The 20000-nt window shown below is 41.2% G+C and overlaps 2 protein-coding genes across 2 annotated transcripts in view; both read left to right on the top strand.

The window, feature by feature from the left end:
* LOC119573912 (pyruvate dehydrogenase phosphatase regulatory subunit, mitochondrial-like) overlaps positions 1 to 3463 on the top strand; it is a 28708-nt gene extending 25245 nt beyond the window's left edge. Inside the window, exons 15-20 of the mRNA XM_037921017.1 lie at positions 21 to 169; positions 1273 to 1471; positions 1604 to 1726; positions 2201 to 2347; positions 2458 to 2633; positions 3140 to 3463. Coding sequence (XP_037776945.1) covers positions 21 to 169; positions 1273 to 1471; positions 1604 to 1726; positions 2201 to 2347; positions 2458 to 2633; positions 3140 to 3362 — 1017 coding nt within the window. The 3' untranslated portion in view covers positions 3363 to 3463. The remainder of the gene's footprint in view (positions 1 to 20; positions 170 to 1272; positions 1472 to 1603; positions 1727 to 2200; positions 2348 to 2457; positions 2634 to 3139) is intronic.
* A 15144-nt stretch (positions 3464 to 18607) lies between these two features.
* Positions 18608 to 20000, top strand: part of LOC119574341 (structure-specific endonuclease subunit slx1-like) — a 3021-nt gene continuing 1628 nt past the window's right edge. The window contains exons 1-3 of the mRNA XM_037921537.1: positions 18608 to 18879; positions 19503 to 19682; positions 19826 to 19877. Coding sequence (XP_037777465.1) covers positions 19504 to 19682; positions 19826 to 19877 — 231 coding nt within the window. The 5' untranslated portion in view covers positions 18608 to 18879; position 19503. The remainder of the gene's footprint in view (positions 18880 to 19502; positions 19683 to 19825; positions 19878 to 20000) is intronic.

Below are 20000 nucleotides of genomic sequence, written 5' to 3'. Positions count from 1 at the left end.
TCTATTTATCAATTATCCAGTCAGCAGGGAATCAGGTAGTTGAATACATGCAGAAGTTGTCCTGCAATGACGTGAATATGCCAGTGGGCGGAGTGATTCACACAGGCATGCTCAATGAACGCGGTGGCTATGAAAATGACTGTCTTCTTATAAGGAGAGCAGATAACAGGCAAGTTGTTTTTTTATGAGTATGGGAGAGCCTAAAGGAAATGCAGAGTAGTAGACTTATGCTGAAATGAATTAGTACTGGTAATGTAGGAAAGCCTAGTTATCAGGTTAGTATACGTTTTTCCAAAGAAAAATAATAGCAATGACTGGCAATGTATTTTATGAATGCAGAAATGCAAATAAGCAGATATGGCTATTCTGAAATATTTAATTCTGTTTGTAGTTTTTATTTTAAATGTGCAAATGGTTCACAAGAAACAAACAGTAACTAATGATATTTACTAAATGTATGCAAAAAGGCTTGAAAGTTTTGCATTTTTAAATATTATTATTTGATCAAATGATTCTTATCCTTATTTTTCTAGAGGACTGCTAGAACTTGAATGCTTTGAATGTGATTGAAAGTATAGATAGAAAGATGGATTTTTTGATGTTCCACATTTCCTTGTGTTCTTAACAAAAATAATAGCTTTGCTTCGCTTAGGTTATTCTATTCTGATCCATATCGTCTGAATGATTTATCGAAATATGAAATGGAAATGTCAGTTAGTTTGTTACAGTCACTAGATAAACATTTACCTAGACCCCGAATATATAGTGGGAATATCAACCAGAACAAAAGAATAGTAATGACTGAGGTAGATCACCAGAATATTTGGACAAACTCTCTTTAGTATGGTGTGGTTGAACTAAAGATATTCGAGGTGCCATACATTGCTGTTCCACCTAGAAGGAGCATAGTAGACTCAAGCAGTTTGTGCTTGTATCTGTGAGTTATTACATAGCAAGTTAACTCAATAGCTAATTGTATAGAGATTGAAATAATGTGAGCAACTTATTCCTAATATGATTCTACACAAAATTTTGAAACCCTGTTAGCATCATCATGGGAGTGAAGATGAGATCAATTTGGTTACCAATAACACTTTTCTTTTGAGTTTGTGAGACCCCTTGACTAGGATACACCAATGGCTCATTCAGAAAGGTCACACAGATATACAGTCATTCATGTCTGAGCATACAATAGCAGTAGTGAAACTATAAATTGTATGCCTATATACAATATTCTTCATTGTTTGTATACTGATTTTCGATCTATTCTAGGTACTTGATGTTAGCACCAACAACCCAGCAAACTCGTATTATGGATTGGATGAGAAGACAGATTACTGCAGAAGCTTGTGTTTCAGTGTCAGATATAACATCCATGTACACAGTACTTTGTGTTGTTGGGCCAAAGTCAAAGGAAATGTTGTCACTTATGTGCAACACAGACCTCAACTTTTATGGCCACATGGCTAAGGTAGGTGTTGAAGGGATAGTGAATGGGGCAGTGCTCATACATTTCCAAATGAAATATTCCCTAATTGCAATAGACACTTGTAATGGCAAGTTATTATTATTATTATTATTATTATTATTGTTTAAATTACAGGAAATTAATATTGCCTATGCTTCTGGAGTGATAGTTTTGTCATTTACTCAAGTTGGAGAACCAGGATATACGTTACTCATTCCATCAGAGTACACTCTTCATATATACAGTCAATTGATGAAGGTAAGACATGCATTTATTCCCACATTTTGAATAATGCTAGTGTACCCTTCCTTTACATGTGCTTAATCTTAAATAATTTCTTGGGTGAATATTCATGTGACTAAATGGATTAGTATTAGAATGCTTACTTTAATTACCATATTTTCTGATTCATATGCTTTGCATTGTTAAAAAAAAAAAAATTAACAGTAAGTTGTATGCTATTCCTTCCTTTACATGAATTATAACAATATAATTCATGTAAAGGATTATGAATGTTATATATATTTTGCTAATATTTTCATGTGTCTTATACTTTGGCAGTAGCATAAGCTTATGAAATCTTTTATTTATACTGTCTGGCTGACTCAGAAGTTTTATGCCGGTTCAAAGCGATATGAAATATATAATACTTATAAGCAAAGTATGGTGTATCCTCTGCATTCTTTTTAACCATTGTACTCAACCTTTTTTCTTTTTCTTTTTTTCATATAGATTGGCCATGATTATGGAATCCGAAATGTAGGTATGATGACAATGAGGGCGCTACGAGTTGAGAAATTCATTCCATTCTGGGCTGAGGAACTAGATTCTACAGTAACTCCATATGAAGCTGGACGTGGATATAAGGTCAAGCTGAATGTAAGTTAACTTGTATATATATATATAAAGATTCCTCCTTTTTGATTCCTGTAAATATATTAACAAACTGTCTGGTAAGCCATTGATTAAATATGTAATTATTCTTGCAGAAAGAATATTTTATTGGCAAATTTGCTCTAATGAGACAAGCAAATCAAGGTATATCCAAACGATTAGTTCACTTCACTTTGGAAGACACCTTTGACCCTGATGAGGACACCTGGCCATGGGGAGGTGAACCTATCTATCGCAATAACATCTATGTGGGGAACACAACATCTACTGCGTATGTATGCATAATTTCTGTTTGATTATGAAAAGAAGGTAATTCATTCTAAGATATTTTCTCATTTTCTTTTTTCTTTTTCAAAATTATTACATGACACTCACAGTTTTGCTTTCCAAGTGGTATACCACTGTTATCATAAGCGTTATGGTATCACCTTAATAAAGGACCATGAAATGGTTAAAAACCATCCTTTCTTTCTCTCCTTTCCTTCCTCCCTATCCCCATGTCTCTTGTTTATAGCAAGAGACTCTTTATGCTTAATTTATATTTTGTCAGTTGTTGGGAGTCGGTGGCAACACTTGCGTGCTATGGGTTAGCGTAAACATGAACAAATCTTGGCGAAATTAAAGTGGTCTAGATAAAAATTGTCTTGGATTCCAGTGCTTCTTTTTTTCATATTTACAAACTGTCTCTTTTACTCTCTCAGTCCTTCTCCTTCACTTCCACATACTTAGATATAAAAAAGTAAAAGAATCAAAACTGATTTATTTTGGTCTTTACAGATTTGGATTCACTTTAAACAAGATGGTGTGTTTGGGTTGGGTAAAGCACCCAGATGGAAGAGTGATGTCTACAGATTACATCCTTGGAAATTCCAGGTTTGAAATAGATATTGGAGGACGAAGAGTAGCTGCAAAAGCTTCACTGCAACCTCCCAAGATGCCAGTTGTGAAAAAGGATGGCTTTGCTTCTTATAGACCAAAGTCTAGGGGAATTGTTGCATAGAAAGTTGGAATAAAGTTACAAGCAAATATACATGATGAATCATAAAATTAAGTGTACATATTGTAAGGTTTCTTTTAATTTCCAATAAAATGGAAATTTATTATGTTTGTTGATTTTGTTCCTTTTGACTGCAGGGAACTGATGGACATAGATCATGAGTGTAAATAGTAATTGGATGGAGGAAATTCAATTACTAAATTAAAATTTTAATCTTATATATAGTACTATCAGAATATAAATCCCTGCCGAACACATTTGAATTGAATGTGAATCTTCAAAGCCTAGCATTCTTTATGGTGTTACAGGGTTCAAAATCCCAGAGATTGGTTGTTGGGCATACATAGTAGAGCTACATCCTGCAATGCACTGTCATACAGCAAGTCTTCCTCTTTTATCTGGTATTCTGGTCTGACAGCAACACCAAATATAGCAATTTAGTGGAGCAACTTGTAATTATTATCACAATCAGAATGGCAGTCATAATTAAAAGTAGTATTTTCTCTTTTTTTTTGTCTAATATAAGGTTCTTCATCTAAAGTTTTTACAAAAGGTCTTCGTTGTGCTTCATGTTAAAGATCATGTTCTGTTTGGAATAATGAGTAAGCATGTCTCCTTTATCAAGAATGTCACTCATAATAAAATTCCCTTTCTTTGAGTTCAAAAAGCATCAGTAACTATAAGTCCAACAGTTTAGGTACATATCCCATAATGTATGCAGTAGCTCCTACACGTAACATAAATGCCTTACACAGGAGCAATATGGCACTTGCATGGCCATGGCATTGTACCTGAACCGATTAAATGTTTTATTGCGGAAAGTAAGGGGTCCTTTTCCTTTTCTTCAGTTTTGATTTTTGTTTAGAAATTTCTGCTTTTCACTCTTTAATTCTTTTTTTATGAATTGTTAGTTTTTGATTTATAATGACAGAAAAATTAGGCATTATTTTCTTCTTCTTCTTCATCTTCTTCTTTTTTGACAGTAGTCAAATGTATATTTCACTCTTTTTCTCTATGTCAGTCTTGCAAATATTTACATGTAAATATTTGTAAAATTTTTTTTTTATCTTTTTCGCAATCTTGCGAGATAACTATGAAAATTTAAATAAGTGAAATTGGCACATCGTGACAATTATCTTTCTGAAGGGAATGTAACCAATCTCATCTTCAGTCAGAAATTCCCTTTGTGTAAATTTGGGATATTTCAAGGAAACCCTTGCAAAAAATTCTTTTGCCATACTTTGCTTCAGCCATCTGCATTTTTTTCTTATTTGGTCCTGCACTCAAGTCTGGAATTCAGTATTTAGTGACATTCATAATCTACAAACTATTATTAAATGTAACTGTGGTGGAAAATGGGTTATGCTCCTGGAGCTTTCAATGAGTCTGTGACACTTCTCTCTTGCACTTTTTGTTTAACCAGTGACTTGTATAAGAAAAAACAATATTGGTGATCAGAATGAAATATGAAGCTGGTAAGGCATATAAAAAAACAAAACATGTTTTCACAATTTCTTTACAGAAACAGTAATGCAAATCAGGAAACATAAACTGGCCATAATTTTCAGCAGTTTTACAATCACTACAGCAAGGCATGTGCTAGTGCTGGCAGGGATATTGCTAATACTCATTTTATTATAGTTTAAGAGTTACTGGAGCTTACATTAAATATGGCAATGTTCAGATGTACACATTAACATAAGAATCTACCTCCTACTATTTATGATAATGGATACAAATGTCATAGGTAAGATTTTCAAAATCAAAATATTTTCAGGAAAGTCATTTATGTTCCATCTTATTAGAAACATGGAAGAGACAAAATTTAAGAATGAGTGTCCATTACCCAATGCAGAATTTTCTGCTTGACAGGGAAATAGATCTGCAGAGCCAAAGCAATGTTCCAGCCGATTCTGTCTAATGAAAGCATTTCATATCATATTGCATTATAGTTATTTGGGTCACTTCTCGTGTAGGCCATTGTTGAGAGGACAGTATGATGCATGATTCTTTCAGTATTTTATGCTGACAATACTATACACATTAAATAAATCAAAACATGCTTGCAATGTCCACATTAAAGCAAATATTATGAAAAAAAAATTTATGGGTTGTGTCGAGCTGATTCAAGTTAACCATATTCTTTTTTATCATTAGTTGAAGGCATTACAAGTTCCTCACAGATTATGCACCCATAATAGGCTGTTTAACATGAGTATTAATTTCATACTGCAAATGCTCATTCCAGTGAACCTTTAGATAAATCTAATAAGTTATGACTAAAAATATTAATGACAGTAAATTAGATATTTAGATTATGGGATAACATATATTTGCATTACAACTGAAGGTGTTAAGGAATACTCTATACACAAATTGCTTAAGATTTTTTTGAAAGTTGAGACAACAAGTTCCAAATCCCTGTGAATTTAATCTTCAGGTCTGAGGAGGCAAAGGAGAGGAAGGTATATAAAAGAGAAAAGGAGAAGCAAGAAGGGCAGGAGAGGACAGCTAAATGGAAACAAAGCCAGGTCACATCAGGTTGAAGGGTCTATGGGAAGGGTGGTCGATGTTAAGATTGAAATTGGGCAGCTTATTTGTCAGGCATGAATTTGCGAGTGTGGATATCAGCAGAAGCAGAAATAATGCACTAGTCCACCTGATGGCTTGTGTCCCATTAATGGCAGAAGAAGGGCACTGTTGGTGTGTCCCTTGGACATAGTATACCTATGTTAAGAAATACACTTGAGACTCAATATACTGTTTATCACATAGTGTATGATGAATGGCAAAGGTGCCTACCCACCTTGGTGAAATGTAAGTTTGCAGTTGAGAGGGTGATGGAGGTAACAGAGATAGTAGATTTTATGTCTACAACATGATTTTCTGAAGAAGCAGCTCCCAATACATGCCTCTCTTTTCATGGTCGACACCACTTATGATTCTGCCTGGTCCCTCTTCGCCATCCATGCCTGCTACTTCCAGAAGCTTTACAACCTCACCTCTCATAGTTGTTTTCCCTCACTGATGTCGTCATGTATTAACTCAGCTCTCATTCCATTCTTTATCTTAAGCCCTACTATCCCCTAGTGTTACAGACTGGGCAGAATCTGGCATGGAGGCTGTCAACATTTAGCTTTCCAATAAGAGTAACTCGGTGGTGGTCTTCAACAGTGCTTCTTACCTGTGGAAGGCCTAGGATATACTTCCACCCATGTTTACATAATCAGCAAATGCATTGCGACTATTCACTGTCATGAAGCAGGTGGCATCTGGTTGCCCTGAGGTGAACCTCTACCAAAGGTTCTGGGTTATCTTCCTTACTTCAGAGGGATGCCTGAGACCCATAAACCAGCCATGGTCATTATCTCCTCCCAAGGCTTTGTGATAATCCCTCTTGCATGCTGGTTGGTTCAGTCTCACTTCCCTTGTCTGCAACTATGATTAGTTTGGATGTTGACTTAGTTTTCATCAATGCTCTGCTTGATGATGTCCCTTTTATCATAGGGAAGTTGTCCATGAGGATCCCCGTCTTTCTTTGCCATCGACTTCTTCCTCCAGTAGGTTAATCTAGGCATGCACTCTGAAGTTCTCCTTCAAAGGACAATATTATTCCCAGCCCTTTGGTGTTACCATGGGCTCTCCTCTCTCCCTCTATTCTTAACTTGTTTATGGAATACTTCCATCCCCCTTCGTCCTTCTGATTGTGGTTGAGGTATGTCAACGATGTCTCTAGTCTCATGATTGTCCTTTTCACATACTTACTAACAAACTTTCTCTTTCCCATCATCCATTTCAAAGTGGAATGGGAGGTCAACAGGCTGAAATTCTTAGATACCATGGGTCATTTCCCTGCTGACTATATCCCTTTCTGGGCACAAGAAACCAATGCACAGTGGAATGTATACTATGGCTGCCATTACTATATAAAGGCTATCTCTGCTGTAGTGCACTGGAGTCTGTATACCTACTGATTCTGACTTCTAAATTTCTCTGATCAATACTTGGACAATAAGTGATCTTATGCACCATAATATTATCTCTCATTGGACTTATTCATATGACAACCAATGTTTCAAAAGTGACTGTGCTACAAACTTCCTCTTTAGTTCATAAGAACAGAAAATGAAAAAAATTGGGCTGATTTTATCAAAATTATAATTTACCACATATCAAAATTTATTCTAAATGTGAATATGATACAAGGAATCCTTGGCAGCACATCAAAATATATTCTATGCAAATATTACCTAACCATCCCATTAGTCAAAATATCCACCCTAATATTACACAAGGAGGTGCATCCATCATTCCTGAAGTTCGTGTCATCAGAACCCTAGTCCCTGTCTGCTGTGTTGGGCCATCTCACCTTGGTCAATCTTAATGATGGGGTGGTGGTGTCTACTTTTGAGAGCCATATGAATCCCATGTACGAGACCCTCCAGTTCTTGCACGATGCTGATCTCAAGTTAACCTGATTAAGTATACTTTTGCCAAGATGGATGCCATCAATTATATTATATTCCATTTGTTACAATGGTAATTCTTGGTGTGACAGGCTGTGTGTTTCATTTTGTTTCTAAATTACCCCGTGTGCAAGGAATGGACGGGATTACGATCCACTGGCAGTGAGTGGAAATTGATTGCTAGACGAGACTGCTGCTGCTGCATGATACATAGCACACAAGGAGATGAAGAGACCCAGGAGTGTAAAAGAAATCACATTTCTGGGAGCCTGTAGCTATTTCAGGAGCAACAGGATAGCGACAACTATTTTCCAACCTGGCAGGAAAAAATAGACCCTCAAGGAAGTTCTTATTTCAGCTCCCATACTTTCTGCTCCTCTGTGAGGTAGACATTGATACCTCAGCCCTGATTTTAAGGTTATCTTGATACAGAGAGATGAGGATGTTAGCGTGTTCATCCATATGCCTATAAAGAATCTTTTACTACTATGTTTCTTCAGAATACCAGATTCTTGCACCAGTTATTGATCTATAAAGTCATGTGTAAATTAAGACCCAATAGCTACACCGAACTTGCTATCTCGGGCCTCTCTAATCCCTTGCTTGTTGCCATAGGGGGCTTAGGACCTTGGACCTCAGCCCTTGCCTCAACTAATTTTGCATTTTCTTCTCCCCCTTTCCTTTTCCTGCTCTTCTATCCACTTCCTAAGGTGTGAGAGCCGTGCTGAAACGATGAAAGCCTGGCTATGTGTCAGTCTTGAACGGTCTCTGGGAGCCATGAGCACAGTATGCCCTTGGTTAATCACCTAGCCCTTACCCTTTATGGGGGCCATGAGGGGTAGACTGCTTCTTCTCCCTACTTATTTCAGGCTCACCATGGCCAAATAAAATTAAGATTTTTTTTACCCTTATTACAGGCTTGCTCCTTTATCAACTAGCCTTTGTAAATTTGGTTTATCTGGTTTCCCAACCCCTGCCTCTCCACTGACCACGGCCCCGACCACTGATACAAATACCTCCTCCTCAATGTTTGCTGTCAATTTTGTCCAGTCCGAATTATCCACCCAGGTCATTACTCAACCTTCAAAATATATCCCTTTCTCTATCCCAACATCCTCTACTACATCTCCTGTACAGTCTTCTTCATTGTCTACCCCTCCCCCCTTATTACTACTCTTCATTCTTATCCTCCTACCCACAGTGCTACCTCTGTGATGCAGTGATAGTCCAGTGCTACACTATTCCTCCCAGAGGCCAGCATAAGACCTACACCAATATTTCCAAGATTAGCTTCCGTAGACTTGATCTCCCCCATGAAGTTATATCAGTGGAGTGTTCCTCCCCTGTCCGACCATATAGACCATCAATGTCAGAAATGTTGCGTTTTAGTCACCCAGCCAAACACTGTCGTCGCTCAACAGCCTGCTGCCTTCTATGAGCCCAACCTGGTCATGACCGTTCAAATTGCTCTGCACAGGCACCCACTGTGGTGGCTCCCATAATGTATTTTATAGGAGCTGCCTTGCTTACAAGAATCTGAGGTAGCAGTTTTCAGATTCAAACTGAGCCTCACTCTACGTGAGGTCAGATAAGAAGCACGCTGAGAGGTTTTTCTCTTTCTACCTATTCCAAACTACTTTGCTCCGCTCCCCTCCCATCTTCTCAGGATGTCTCAGCATCTCCCCCACTATCTCTTCCCTCTACCCCGAACCATCCTTTCTCTACTCCCACTTTCCCTTAGTCAAATTCCTTTTCCTATCTAAATTCAGATGCTCGAATCTCATTTACCCGATGCCTACCCCTCCACCTCACTTGTCGCACTAGGCAATCTAAACGTTCTACCCCATCTTCTACCACATCCCCTCCTACACCCACCTCTGCCTCTGCTACTTGGACATCTATCCCCTCTTTTCCTCATAAGAAAACCCTTGTTTCTCAGCCCTCCCCACCCAACTCCCCTCCAGAAACTCTTGCAGACATCCAAAAGTTCCTAATCATAATCCACGAGAATGTTTCGTTCCCTCATCCACCCTCCAATCCCTCTATTCCTATTCGCTCTACATTCAAAGTATTTTCTGATATCTCTCCTCCTCAAGGTCCCCATACCCATCTTCCTCCCACACTCCCAAAAAATACCCATCCTCTCCTTCTCCAATTGCATCATTATTCCCTCTTCCATCCCCATTATCCTTAGCACTCCAACCTGGATGCTCACGTGCCTCCCTTATGTCACAACAATATCCTTCTCCAGATCTCTCCCCTCCTGATATTCTTCCAGATACTTCACCACCTTCTCCTGTTCCCTTATTTCATTCTCCAGATTATTCCCAAACTTCTCCAACACCAAGCTTTACCCGTATCGCCCGTTAATTGTTCATTGTTTCATAATGGCTCTTTTGCATTTTTCCTCATACAGTGATACTCTGTCTTCCTCAGACACATACACTCCATTTGATCTAATCACCCTATACACTTAACCCCTTCCCCTTTTACAAGTCCCGTCGTATTCCATTTGCTTCCCCTCTATACCTTTTTCACTATTATACTATCCTACAACGTTCTGCAACTTTTGACATTTAACACATTTTATCCTAATGGTTAATTAATTTCTACCCTTTTTGCCACAATACTTTACCATAGTACTATATGACATTTGATGTTTAGCACATTTAACTAACTGGGTGGGTGCTTCATGCTCAGGGTGATGTGAAGCGATGGTGTGGTAGCCTAGATAGTGTTAAGTGCTTTCAAGCCTTCTCGCTTGCAACTGCCACCGCCGGCTAGCCTATTGCGAAAAAGGGAGCAGCTTTGCATAAGCCTCCCCTGCCAGTTCATAGCCTCTCCGTCATCGAGACTTCTGCAGTGCCTCCTTATGGCCACCCATGGAAACAGGGCACCTTGTGGTTCCAAGCTAAACTGCGGGGGATCTCGGAGCAGCAGGAGACCCCAGAGGTACATAGCCATGGCCCACCGGCGTGTGTACATGCCCTGGCTCCGTGCCAACTCCTGCCCCTCAGCCACCCTGCGGTTAATGGGCGGCTCGGGGAAGGTGGGCTTTGCCAGCCTTCCTCCCCCCAGACAACTCACCGGCATCGACTGAAATAAATTGATATGCTGGGGGAAGGGATGCTGTCCCTCCCACCCAGCAAGGGAGGTGGGCTGTGAGTTCTGATGGGAGGGAAGATGTTAGGGCGCAGGATGGGAACGAGAGTTACTCGTCCCGCTTGCGCCCCGACAGGGGCCAATCCACCATGAGGCCTGTAGGGCAAAGCCCAGGGAACCCCACAGGCAGACGGTGTGCCCCAAAGCCTACCGACCCCTTTTATTTAGGGCAGCGTCGGCGGGGTGGCGTTCACCAGGAGCAACTGCCTGAGACTTAACCTCAGATGAGCTATCCGGGTAGGTGCTTGGAACATCCAGTCCTTGCAGCGGGACAAGCGGTTACCTCTGTTATCGAGGGAATTGGAGCGGTTGGGAGTTGAGGTGGCTGCCCTCTCGGAGGTGAGAAGATCTGGCTACAGCATGATCAATATGGGTGGGTACACCTACTACTGGTCAGACCGCAGTGATGGTCATCACCTCCAGGGAGTAGCCATAGCCATCTCCAGCCGACTTCAACCCTTGATAGTTGAGGTAACACCAGTTGATGAGCATATTATGGCATTGAGACTGAAGCATGCTTTTAGCCTCGTGTCTCAATAAGCCATGCCTCAAAGATACTGCTCGAAATTCTGCGACAAAGGCTGGCACATTATTTGGTTCCACAAATCGCAGAAGAGCAATTTGGCTTCACTGCAGGAAAAGGGACAACAGAGGCAATCCTAGTGTTGAGGAACATCATACAGAAGGTAGCAAAGAAACAAGAGGCTGACCAAGTCTGGTTCCTGTTTGTGGACTACTCCAAGGCTTTCGATTCAGTGTACCACGATGCACTGTGGAAGACACTCTTAGACTTTGGAGTCCCAAGTCACTTGACATGGCTACTGAAAGGATTGTACGACCGAGCCAAGGGAGTTGTGCGGGTGGGAGATCAGCGCACAGAAGAATTTCCTTTCAAGAAGGATGTGAGGCAAGGATGTCTGATATCTTCGCTGTTGTTTAACACCAATTGGAGAGAAGATCATGAGAGAAGTACTGAAGCGAGTACGAGATCAGCAAGAAGAACTGCCAGGAAAAGCTTTGGGTGGAAGAAAGAACTGGGACATCCGGTATGCTGATGACACTACAGTGGTGACAAGATCCAGTGAGGAATGCGGAATGATGGGTGAGGTGCTAGCAGAAGTGAGCGAGGAGGTTGGCCTTAACATCAACAGAGCCAAAACCTCAGCAATGACATACAGATTGGAAGAGAGACAATCGAGACAGTGAGAAAGGTAAAATTTCTGGGGTCACAAGTTACACAAGAAGGCGACAGCACGGCAGACACAAAGAACAGAATTGGACTAGCCAAGTCGGTCACCATCGGACTAGCAGAAACATGGAAGTCCAGCGAGCTGAGCAGAGGGTTCAAGGTGAAACTGACGAAAGCCATTGTGTGGAGCGTGGCTCTATATGCCTGCGAGACATAGACCGTGCGCATACAAGAAGAAAGAATGATTGATGCTTTCGAGATGTGGCTCTGGAGACGTGTGGTAAGAGTGAGGTGGACAGAAAGAAGAACCAATGAGTGGGTCAGAGAGCAAGTGGGCATGAGAGAAGAGCTAGGCATGCTGCAAGAGATCAAGAGGAGAAAGATCCGGAAGTATGGTCATTGGAAGCGGAGGGGAGAAAGTTTGGTGCTGGTGATTATTGAAGGAGAAACCGAAGGGGTCGGAAGGAGAGGTAGGAGAAGAATCGAATGGGTGTCGAACATCTTCACCTGGCAAGGAGGGCTGGAGCAAGCTCACATGCATGCTCATGAAAGGAGCATGCATGGGCTTTGGCAAGAATAAAAAAAAAAAAAAAAAAATCTCATATTGCTGTGTACGCTCCTACCGATGTTTGCAAACCCGATGTGAAAGAGCTGTTCTATGCCAGACTTATATCCATGGCAGACCTTTACCCCCGGACTTCAACATGGTATCCAGCTGGCGACGAGATGTCTGTCGGCCCCCATGGCTCAGGAGTTAATCCCAGTAGCAAGAACAGCCTCCTTATCGGGGACTTTGCTAGGTACCAGAGAATGAGGATTACTGGCTCCTGGTATCAGCGCTCCAACCCACATCGCTGGACGTGGTATAGTGATACGGGTACTGTGGCCAAGGAGATTAATCACATTCTTGTTAGCATTCAATGGAGGATTCTCCAGAATTGCAGGGTTTACTGGAGTGGCTACCCTACGGATCCACTTCAGAACTCCTCATCCCTCCAGTGGCCACTCCAGGGTGTTTCACTTGGACAGACTGAGGGAGGAGTGTGCCTGTAGGTTAGCCACAGCAATCTCTGATCGACTCACAGAACTTGAAAACCTGATGGACCCAGCTGCTCTGTGGGAGTCCATTGGCGTACATTCAAGGGCAAGGCAGAATTTCATCTCCCTGGAGACATTTGAGGCCACTGAAGTGTGTCGCATGGCTCAGCTGAATGGCAGTCAGGACTTGTGTTCCTCTTTGGTGTGTAGGGCTCGGACACTGCTGAGAAAGGAAAAGGAACAGTTCATCAGGAATCTTGCTGAAGAGGTTAAAGGCCATTTCTTGGTAAATGGCCTTCGCCCTGCCTACCAAGTCCTGAGAAAGCTGGACTCTAAGCACTCCTTGCAGATGACTGCAGTCCGCTCAGTGGATGGACAGATCATCTCATATGATGTTGGGGTTCGGGAACGTTGGGCGGAGTATTTTGAGCAGCTCTACCATGTAGACCCTCCAACAGTTAGCTTGGATGCAAGTGGTATCACAATACTTGTGATGGACCCACCCATCAGTGTGGCATATCTGATATCCCTGCTGAATTGCTAAAGGCTGAGGGTGAACCTATGGCATGGGGCTTGCATGCAACACTGGGCAATATCAAGGTCTCAGACCTCGACTTTGCTGATAATGTTGCTATCTGAGTGTGGAATCACTGGTAGGGGTTCTTGATGCATTTAGCAATGAGGCGAAGGCCTTGGGCCTAGAGGTCTCCTGGACCAAGACCAAGACTCAGGACTTTGGGGGCCTGTTAGGGGAACCTGTTCAGTCAATCCATGCTTGGGTGAGGACGTTGAAGTCACAGAGAGCTTTGCATACCTTGGTAATGTAGTCCATATCTCTGGGTTGTCTTCAAGGCCTTGATATTGCCAGTTTTGCTCTATGGAAGCGAAACCTCGACACTATCTAGTGCATTGGAGTCTCTCTGCGAAACAATCCTGGGTGGAGGAGGCCCGTGGGTCGACCTAGGACTCCTAGTAGAAGGTCATGGCTTGGGCAGCTCGGCGAGACCTGTCACAAGGAGTTAGAGATTGGCTCAGAGCCTGCCTGGAGACTTGCCATGAGGGACCCTCGTGCCTGGAAGCGAAGGGTGGATGTGGCCATTGTTATCTCAGGCACCAGATATGCTCCCTATCCTTCCTCCAGAAACAGAAGGCATATTACCTGCTGAGAATTCTAAAGCTGCTGCTCTAGTGTCATCCCAGTCGTACAGTATTTATCTTATCTTGGAGATTAGCATATTGCTCAAAGCAAAGAGAGAGTTTTGGTATACTGCAACTTATCAACTGTTTTACGAGTTGGAAAAGGAGATAAATACGACTTATTGGTCCTAAAGGAAGCCTGCGTGTGATTTAAATATAGAGATATGTGAATGTAGCAAACTGCTGTGTTTGTGTTTGCAAAAATATTTATTGGTTTATTTGGTAAACGTGTTGTGGTATGACTGCATTCGCTGTGGGACGTGTGTGTGTGTGTGTTTTATGTATATATATATATATATATATATATATATATATATATATATATATTATATATATATATATATAATATATATATATATATATATATATATATATATATATTATAATAATTATTACTACTACTACTATTTTTATTATCATTATTATTATTATTATTATTATTATTATTACAATTTAAAGTCATATCTGTTCATTTTTTTCGGCTTAATTTCGTGTTCTGCTTTAGTATTGGCTAAGGGCGTTTTTTGTAGAGCAGAAAAAAGTGCCAACGCATTGGATTTTTTACAACGTTTGGGAGAACCATTCATACTTTTGGCAACGCGTTGGGCTTTTGCTGTCATTGTTTAAACTCCTCCCTTTTAGCCTGAAAACAAGACTGAAATTCGTTACTAGAGGCCCACCCTCGTTTCATTGGTTTTTTTTATACCAAGAGCAAAATTTTGGGTTTTATATTTTAAACGGATGAATATTAAAAATTTTTCAAATACAAAATCAAGATTAAAAAAAAACATACCCAGAGTACTTTTGTTGATAGTATTGAAATAACTAAAATAAAGGTTAGTCGTTACTTATCCCTGGACGCCTGGGGGTAGACGTTTACTGCGGCCCAGAGGTCGGGTTTCCCCCCCCGGGGCGGAGAAAATGTACATTTTTGGTCACCACGGCGGAAGGATAAGAGAGAAGCGAAAAGGTGGCGAGTGGCATAGTGTCAGGGGCCCCTATAGGGAAGTGTGGAAGGAAAGTTCCATCGTTTATTTACCTGGGGAGCCAGAGGGATGGGACAATCCCGAGAGTGTTTTAGTGGGTGACTGGAGAACCAGATGGGAAAGAGAAGAGGGAAGGGAGGAAGAGCAAAACCAGAACCAGGGGAGATAGGGGAAAGCAAAGTTGGGGGGGGGGAAGGACATCTAATTGGCGAAGAATGAGAAGAAGAGAAAGAAAAGGAAAGAAAAAAAACAAAGATAAGTGAAAACAAAAAGAGCTTATTTAATCGACGAGAAAGAACGGAGAGAAAAGGAGAGAAGAAAAGAAAAAAGGAGAAAAAAAAAAGGAGAAGAAGGGAGAGAAAGAAGAAACCGAAAGGAAAGAAAACTGACAGAAAAGGGGGTGGGAGCGAAAGAAAAGAAAAGAAAAAGGGGGAGAGGAGAGAGAGAGGAAAGAGAGAGAGAGAGGAGGGGGAGGAGAAGAAAAGAGAGAGAGAGAGAGAGAAGGGAAGGAGAAAGAGGAGAGAGAGAAGGGAAGGAGAGAGAGGAGAGAGAAGAGGAGGGAGAGATAGAGAGAGAGAAGAGAGAAGAGAGGAGGAGGGTGAGAAACAGAGTACAGAAAGAAGAGAGAGAGAGAGAGAGGAGAGAGAGAAAGAGAGAGAGAGAGAGAGAGAAGAGGGGAGAGAAAAGTGAGAGAGAAAAGAAAAAAGAGAGAGAGAGGAGAGAGAATGAAGAGAGAGAGAGAAGAGAAGAGAGAGAGAGATGAGAGAGACAGAGAGAGGAGAGAGAGAGAAAAAGAGAGAAAAGGGAGAAGAGAGGAGAGAGAGAGAGATAGAGAGAGAGAGAGAGAGAGGGGAGAGAGAAGAGAGGGGGGAGAGAAAAATGGAGAGAGAGAGAGGAGAGAGAGAGTAAAACCCGGAAACATTAAACAAGCAAAATGTTTTGGAAACTTGGAGATACATATTAATGCAGGCGGAGAGAAGTATCTTGGAGCTGTCCTAGGAACTGAACAAACAAAAACTTTTGTGAAATCCAGAGTAGAAGGATGGATAGGGGAGATGAAATGGTTAGCTAATATCGAAAAAAGAAGAACCACATGCTGCCTATACCGCATTCAACCTTTGGCTTAAAACACAAGTTGAAATATCTGATGAGTTACAGTACCAAACATAGGACACCTCCCACAGCCCATAGAAGACACCCTCAAGAGAGATTTCACCCAGCCCTCTCAGGGTGGGGCGAAACCCTACAGATTTAGAGAGGGCCATCCTGGAGCTGCCGCCAGAAATGGGAGGCAAAGGGAAGCACCAACCCATGCAAAATATCAGACACGGAGCATCAAAAACTCCGTACGGAAATAACAGGCCATTTGACGCAGCATATAGCAAGCCAGACCAGACAAGGGGAAATAAACGAGGCAGAAAAAGAAAAAAGCGATATTAGAAATAACGAAGACTAGGGAAAGAAAACCATAAAGCTGAAATTAGATAATATATTATCACAGTTATCAGAGGACCAGCAGAGAAGAATGCCAGATGGCACAGGAAGTGGGGGCATCCAACTGGCTCACGGCACTACCTATTAAAGCCAAAAGTTTTAGCCTAAATAAGCAATTTTTTTATGCCTTGGTTTTAAGGTATGGCTGGCATATGGATGGACTTCTACAATCCTGTTCGTGTGGCTCCCCCTTCAACACAAATCACGCCATGATTTGTAAGACGGGAGGATCTGTCGTCATACGGCATGGAGAAGTCAGGGACCTCACTGCCCAAATGCTCAGGGAAGTCTGCCATGAGTGAGGGTGGAACCAGAACTACTGCCGACTGGAGGAAGAAGCTTCACCCTGAGATCGGCAAAAAACACCGCAGGGGGATGGGTCGCCTAGACATCAGTGCCAGAGGATTTGGGCCGAGGCCAGAGAGCATTCCCTTTGATGTAAGGATTTTAATCCTATGGCGCAGAGCAACAGGGACCAGGATCTACATGCTGCCCCACGGAAGGCATGAAAACGACAAGATCCGAGAATATGGAGAACGTGTAGAAGTGGAACAAGGGACTTCCACGCCCATTGTATTTACGACCACAGGAGGAATGGCACCAAAGGCAAAGGCCTTCTACGCTATCCTGGCGCAGGCAACTGGGCTGACAAGAAACAACAATCAAAAAAAGCTGTGTCACAGCGTGGAGAGATGCCTCCTGTCGTTCCTCCCCCTGAGTCTTCTCTCCCTCTGCCTCCCGACGCGATCAAGCCGCCATCTACAAAAAGGGGAGACACCGACTTCGAGGAGACGGTGGAGAAAGTAGATTAAGGAAAATTTTGTAATATGTTATATCTTTAGCGAAATAAAGATTAACAAAGAAGAAAATAGTGGATGATGGCCACAAGCCATTGGGGAGGTCGGGGCCAATGGGGCTGTAATTGTGAACGGTTAATTGCATATACGTTTTCTCAAAAACACAGTTTCTTTAGATTGGAGGCTGATTTTCTGGATTAAAAGAGAGAGAGAGAGAGAGAGAGAGAGAGAGAGAGAGAGAGAGAAAGAAAGAGAGAGAGAAAGAGAAAGAGAGAGAGAGAGAGAGAGAGAGAGAGAGAGAGAGAGAGAGGGACAAGAGAGAAAGATAGAGAAGAGAAAGAGAGTGAGAGAGAGAGAAACAAAGAGAGAGAGTCTCTGGAGAAGTCGAGCGGCCATTGTTGATACTTCAGTTTACTGTGTGGAATGAGGTGTTCAGTAGTTTTTCCTTAACTCGCCCTATGCCTGGCAGTGCACTCACCAGCCAGTCACTATCTATGAGGATTAATGACGTCATCAGCCAAAGCCCAACGCGTTGGAGTTTGTACTCTATCAATGATGGCCTTAGCTTTACCTTGTTCTTAGCTTTATCTTGACCTACTCCTAAATCCGAATATACTGTATAGTTTTGTTAAGTGTGTTCTAGGGTGACACATCAAAGCGACCCTGTAATTTTATCAATTTGGTTTTATGACAGCCTGCATATCAGAAAGAAAATTAAATCCAAATTTTAAAAATGGTACTTTCTCCTTATAGGAACTGCTCCTACTGCAAGAATTTTTCAAGAATGCCTACATTATACTTCACAAGTAATTTTCTAGAATTTACTTCTTTTTTAAAAACAATTCTATGGCCTAAAACCCAAGACAAAAAGGTAAAGCAAAGGAAAGTGAGACAGATTCCTGGATTCCCGAACGCTGTTACGCGAACGGCAACAACAACAAACCGTTCGGAGTCGTTCCTTGCGCCCGTGTTTGAACTCTTTCATTGGGAGTATAGCCTGTTATAGTCTAAAACCCTATAAAAGAAGAAAGAAGAACTCTTCAGAACGAGATCCAGGTTATATAGGCATAAAAATCTAAAGCCCTATAAAGGAGAAAGAGGAAGAAGAAGAAAAAGAGCTTGAGGAAGAAAACTGGTGCTGTCATTTCACCTTCTGTTCAAAATAGTGGGGGTACTTTCGGCACAAACGAGGTAATTAAACCAGTAGTGTCAGTTATGGCATCTTGTAATGTTAAACACAAGCTGTTCATTTATAGTAATTTCAGTCCACGGGAGTTGGGGAGTGCACGAGATGGGCCAAGTTTATTGCAGGTAAACAATAGGAACACAAGTACGACAAATGAAACTAAATTGGCACAGGTCCAGTTTCATCTAGCGGTCAACTACAAGGCGAGCAATACATGGAAAGGATAAAGTAAAGAAATCTAAAATACATTTCTTTCAAGTCACTTTTGTCACTAATGGAAAATAACAGTTATTTGCTACAGATTGTGAGAAAGAGATTAAAGTAAGGTCTCGTGTGTGATTTCTGTGAAGGGTCCCCACTCCATGTAGTCCTTCATTTCTAGGGGTTGTATTAAGGGTTTATTAAAGCCAGTGGCTGCTGTAACAATGAAGGCAAAATTGGCATTGATTACAGTGGCACTTTATTTCTAACTTGTATTAGAAATAAGGCAAGGATAGATAAGAAGACAGCTTTCTTGTTCACACTGCAGTGGTATATACAGTAACTTACAACTAGCCAGCTTAACAAATGAAACAACCATGCATACTTAGAATACATAGGTCTTTTATTACCTAGAACATTATTTCAGGATGTCTGATGGTGAAGTTGTTGAAGATTTTTATGGAGTTTACTTGTTGTACTGCATAAATCCACAGTACAAAGGACGCACATATATTGGCTTCACTGTTGACCCCAATCGTCGTATCAAGCAGCACAACCGAGGTGTTAGGGCAGGAGGTGCATATAAAACCAGCAACAGGGGGCCCTGGTGAGTTCATCAGGAAATTCTTTTTTTCACATTTTCATATTTTGAGTTTCAAAATCTACATTTTGTTACTTAGTCAACTCATTAGAAAAAAAAATCAGTGGTATTTTGTATGTATATGTTTCATATTTTTTTTGTTTTCTCAGGGAAATGGTTCTTATTGTCCATGGATTTCCAAATGACATATCTGCCCTCAGAGTAAGTACATTTTTGCCATCACATGGGAATTTCATGTAGAGTAATCTCTATGAATTGAGCATGTCTGTGGTAATTATTTGTAATGGACTATAGGAATACTTTACACTGATAAATATTGACTTA

This window comes from Penaeus monodon, chromosome 6, assembly GCF_015228065.2.
Source record: "Penaeus monodon isolate SGIC_2016 chromosome 6, NSTDA_Pmon_1, whole genome shotgun sequence".
Taxonomy (NCBI): Eukaryota; Metazoa; Arthropoda; class Malacostraca; order Decapoda; family Penaeidae; genus Penaeus; species Penaeus monodon.
Note: the sequence above shows the minus strand (reverse complement) of the source record. Positions and strands in the feature narration are given on the sequence as shown.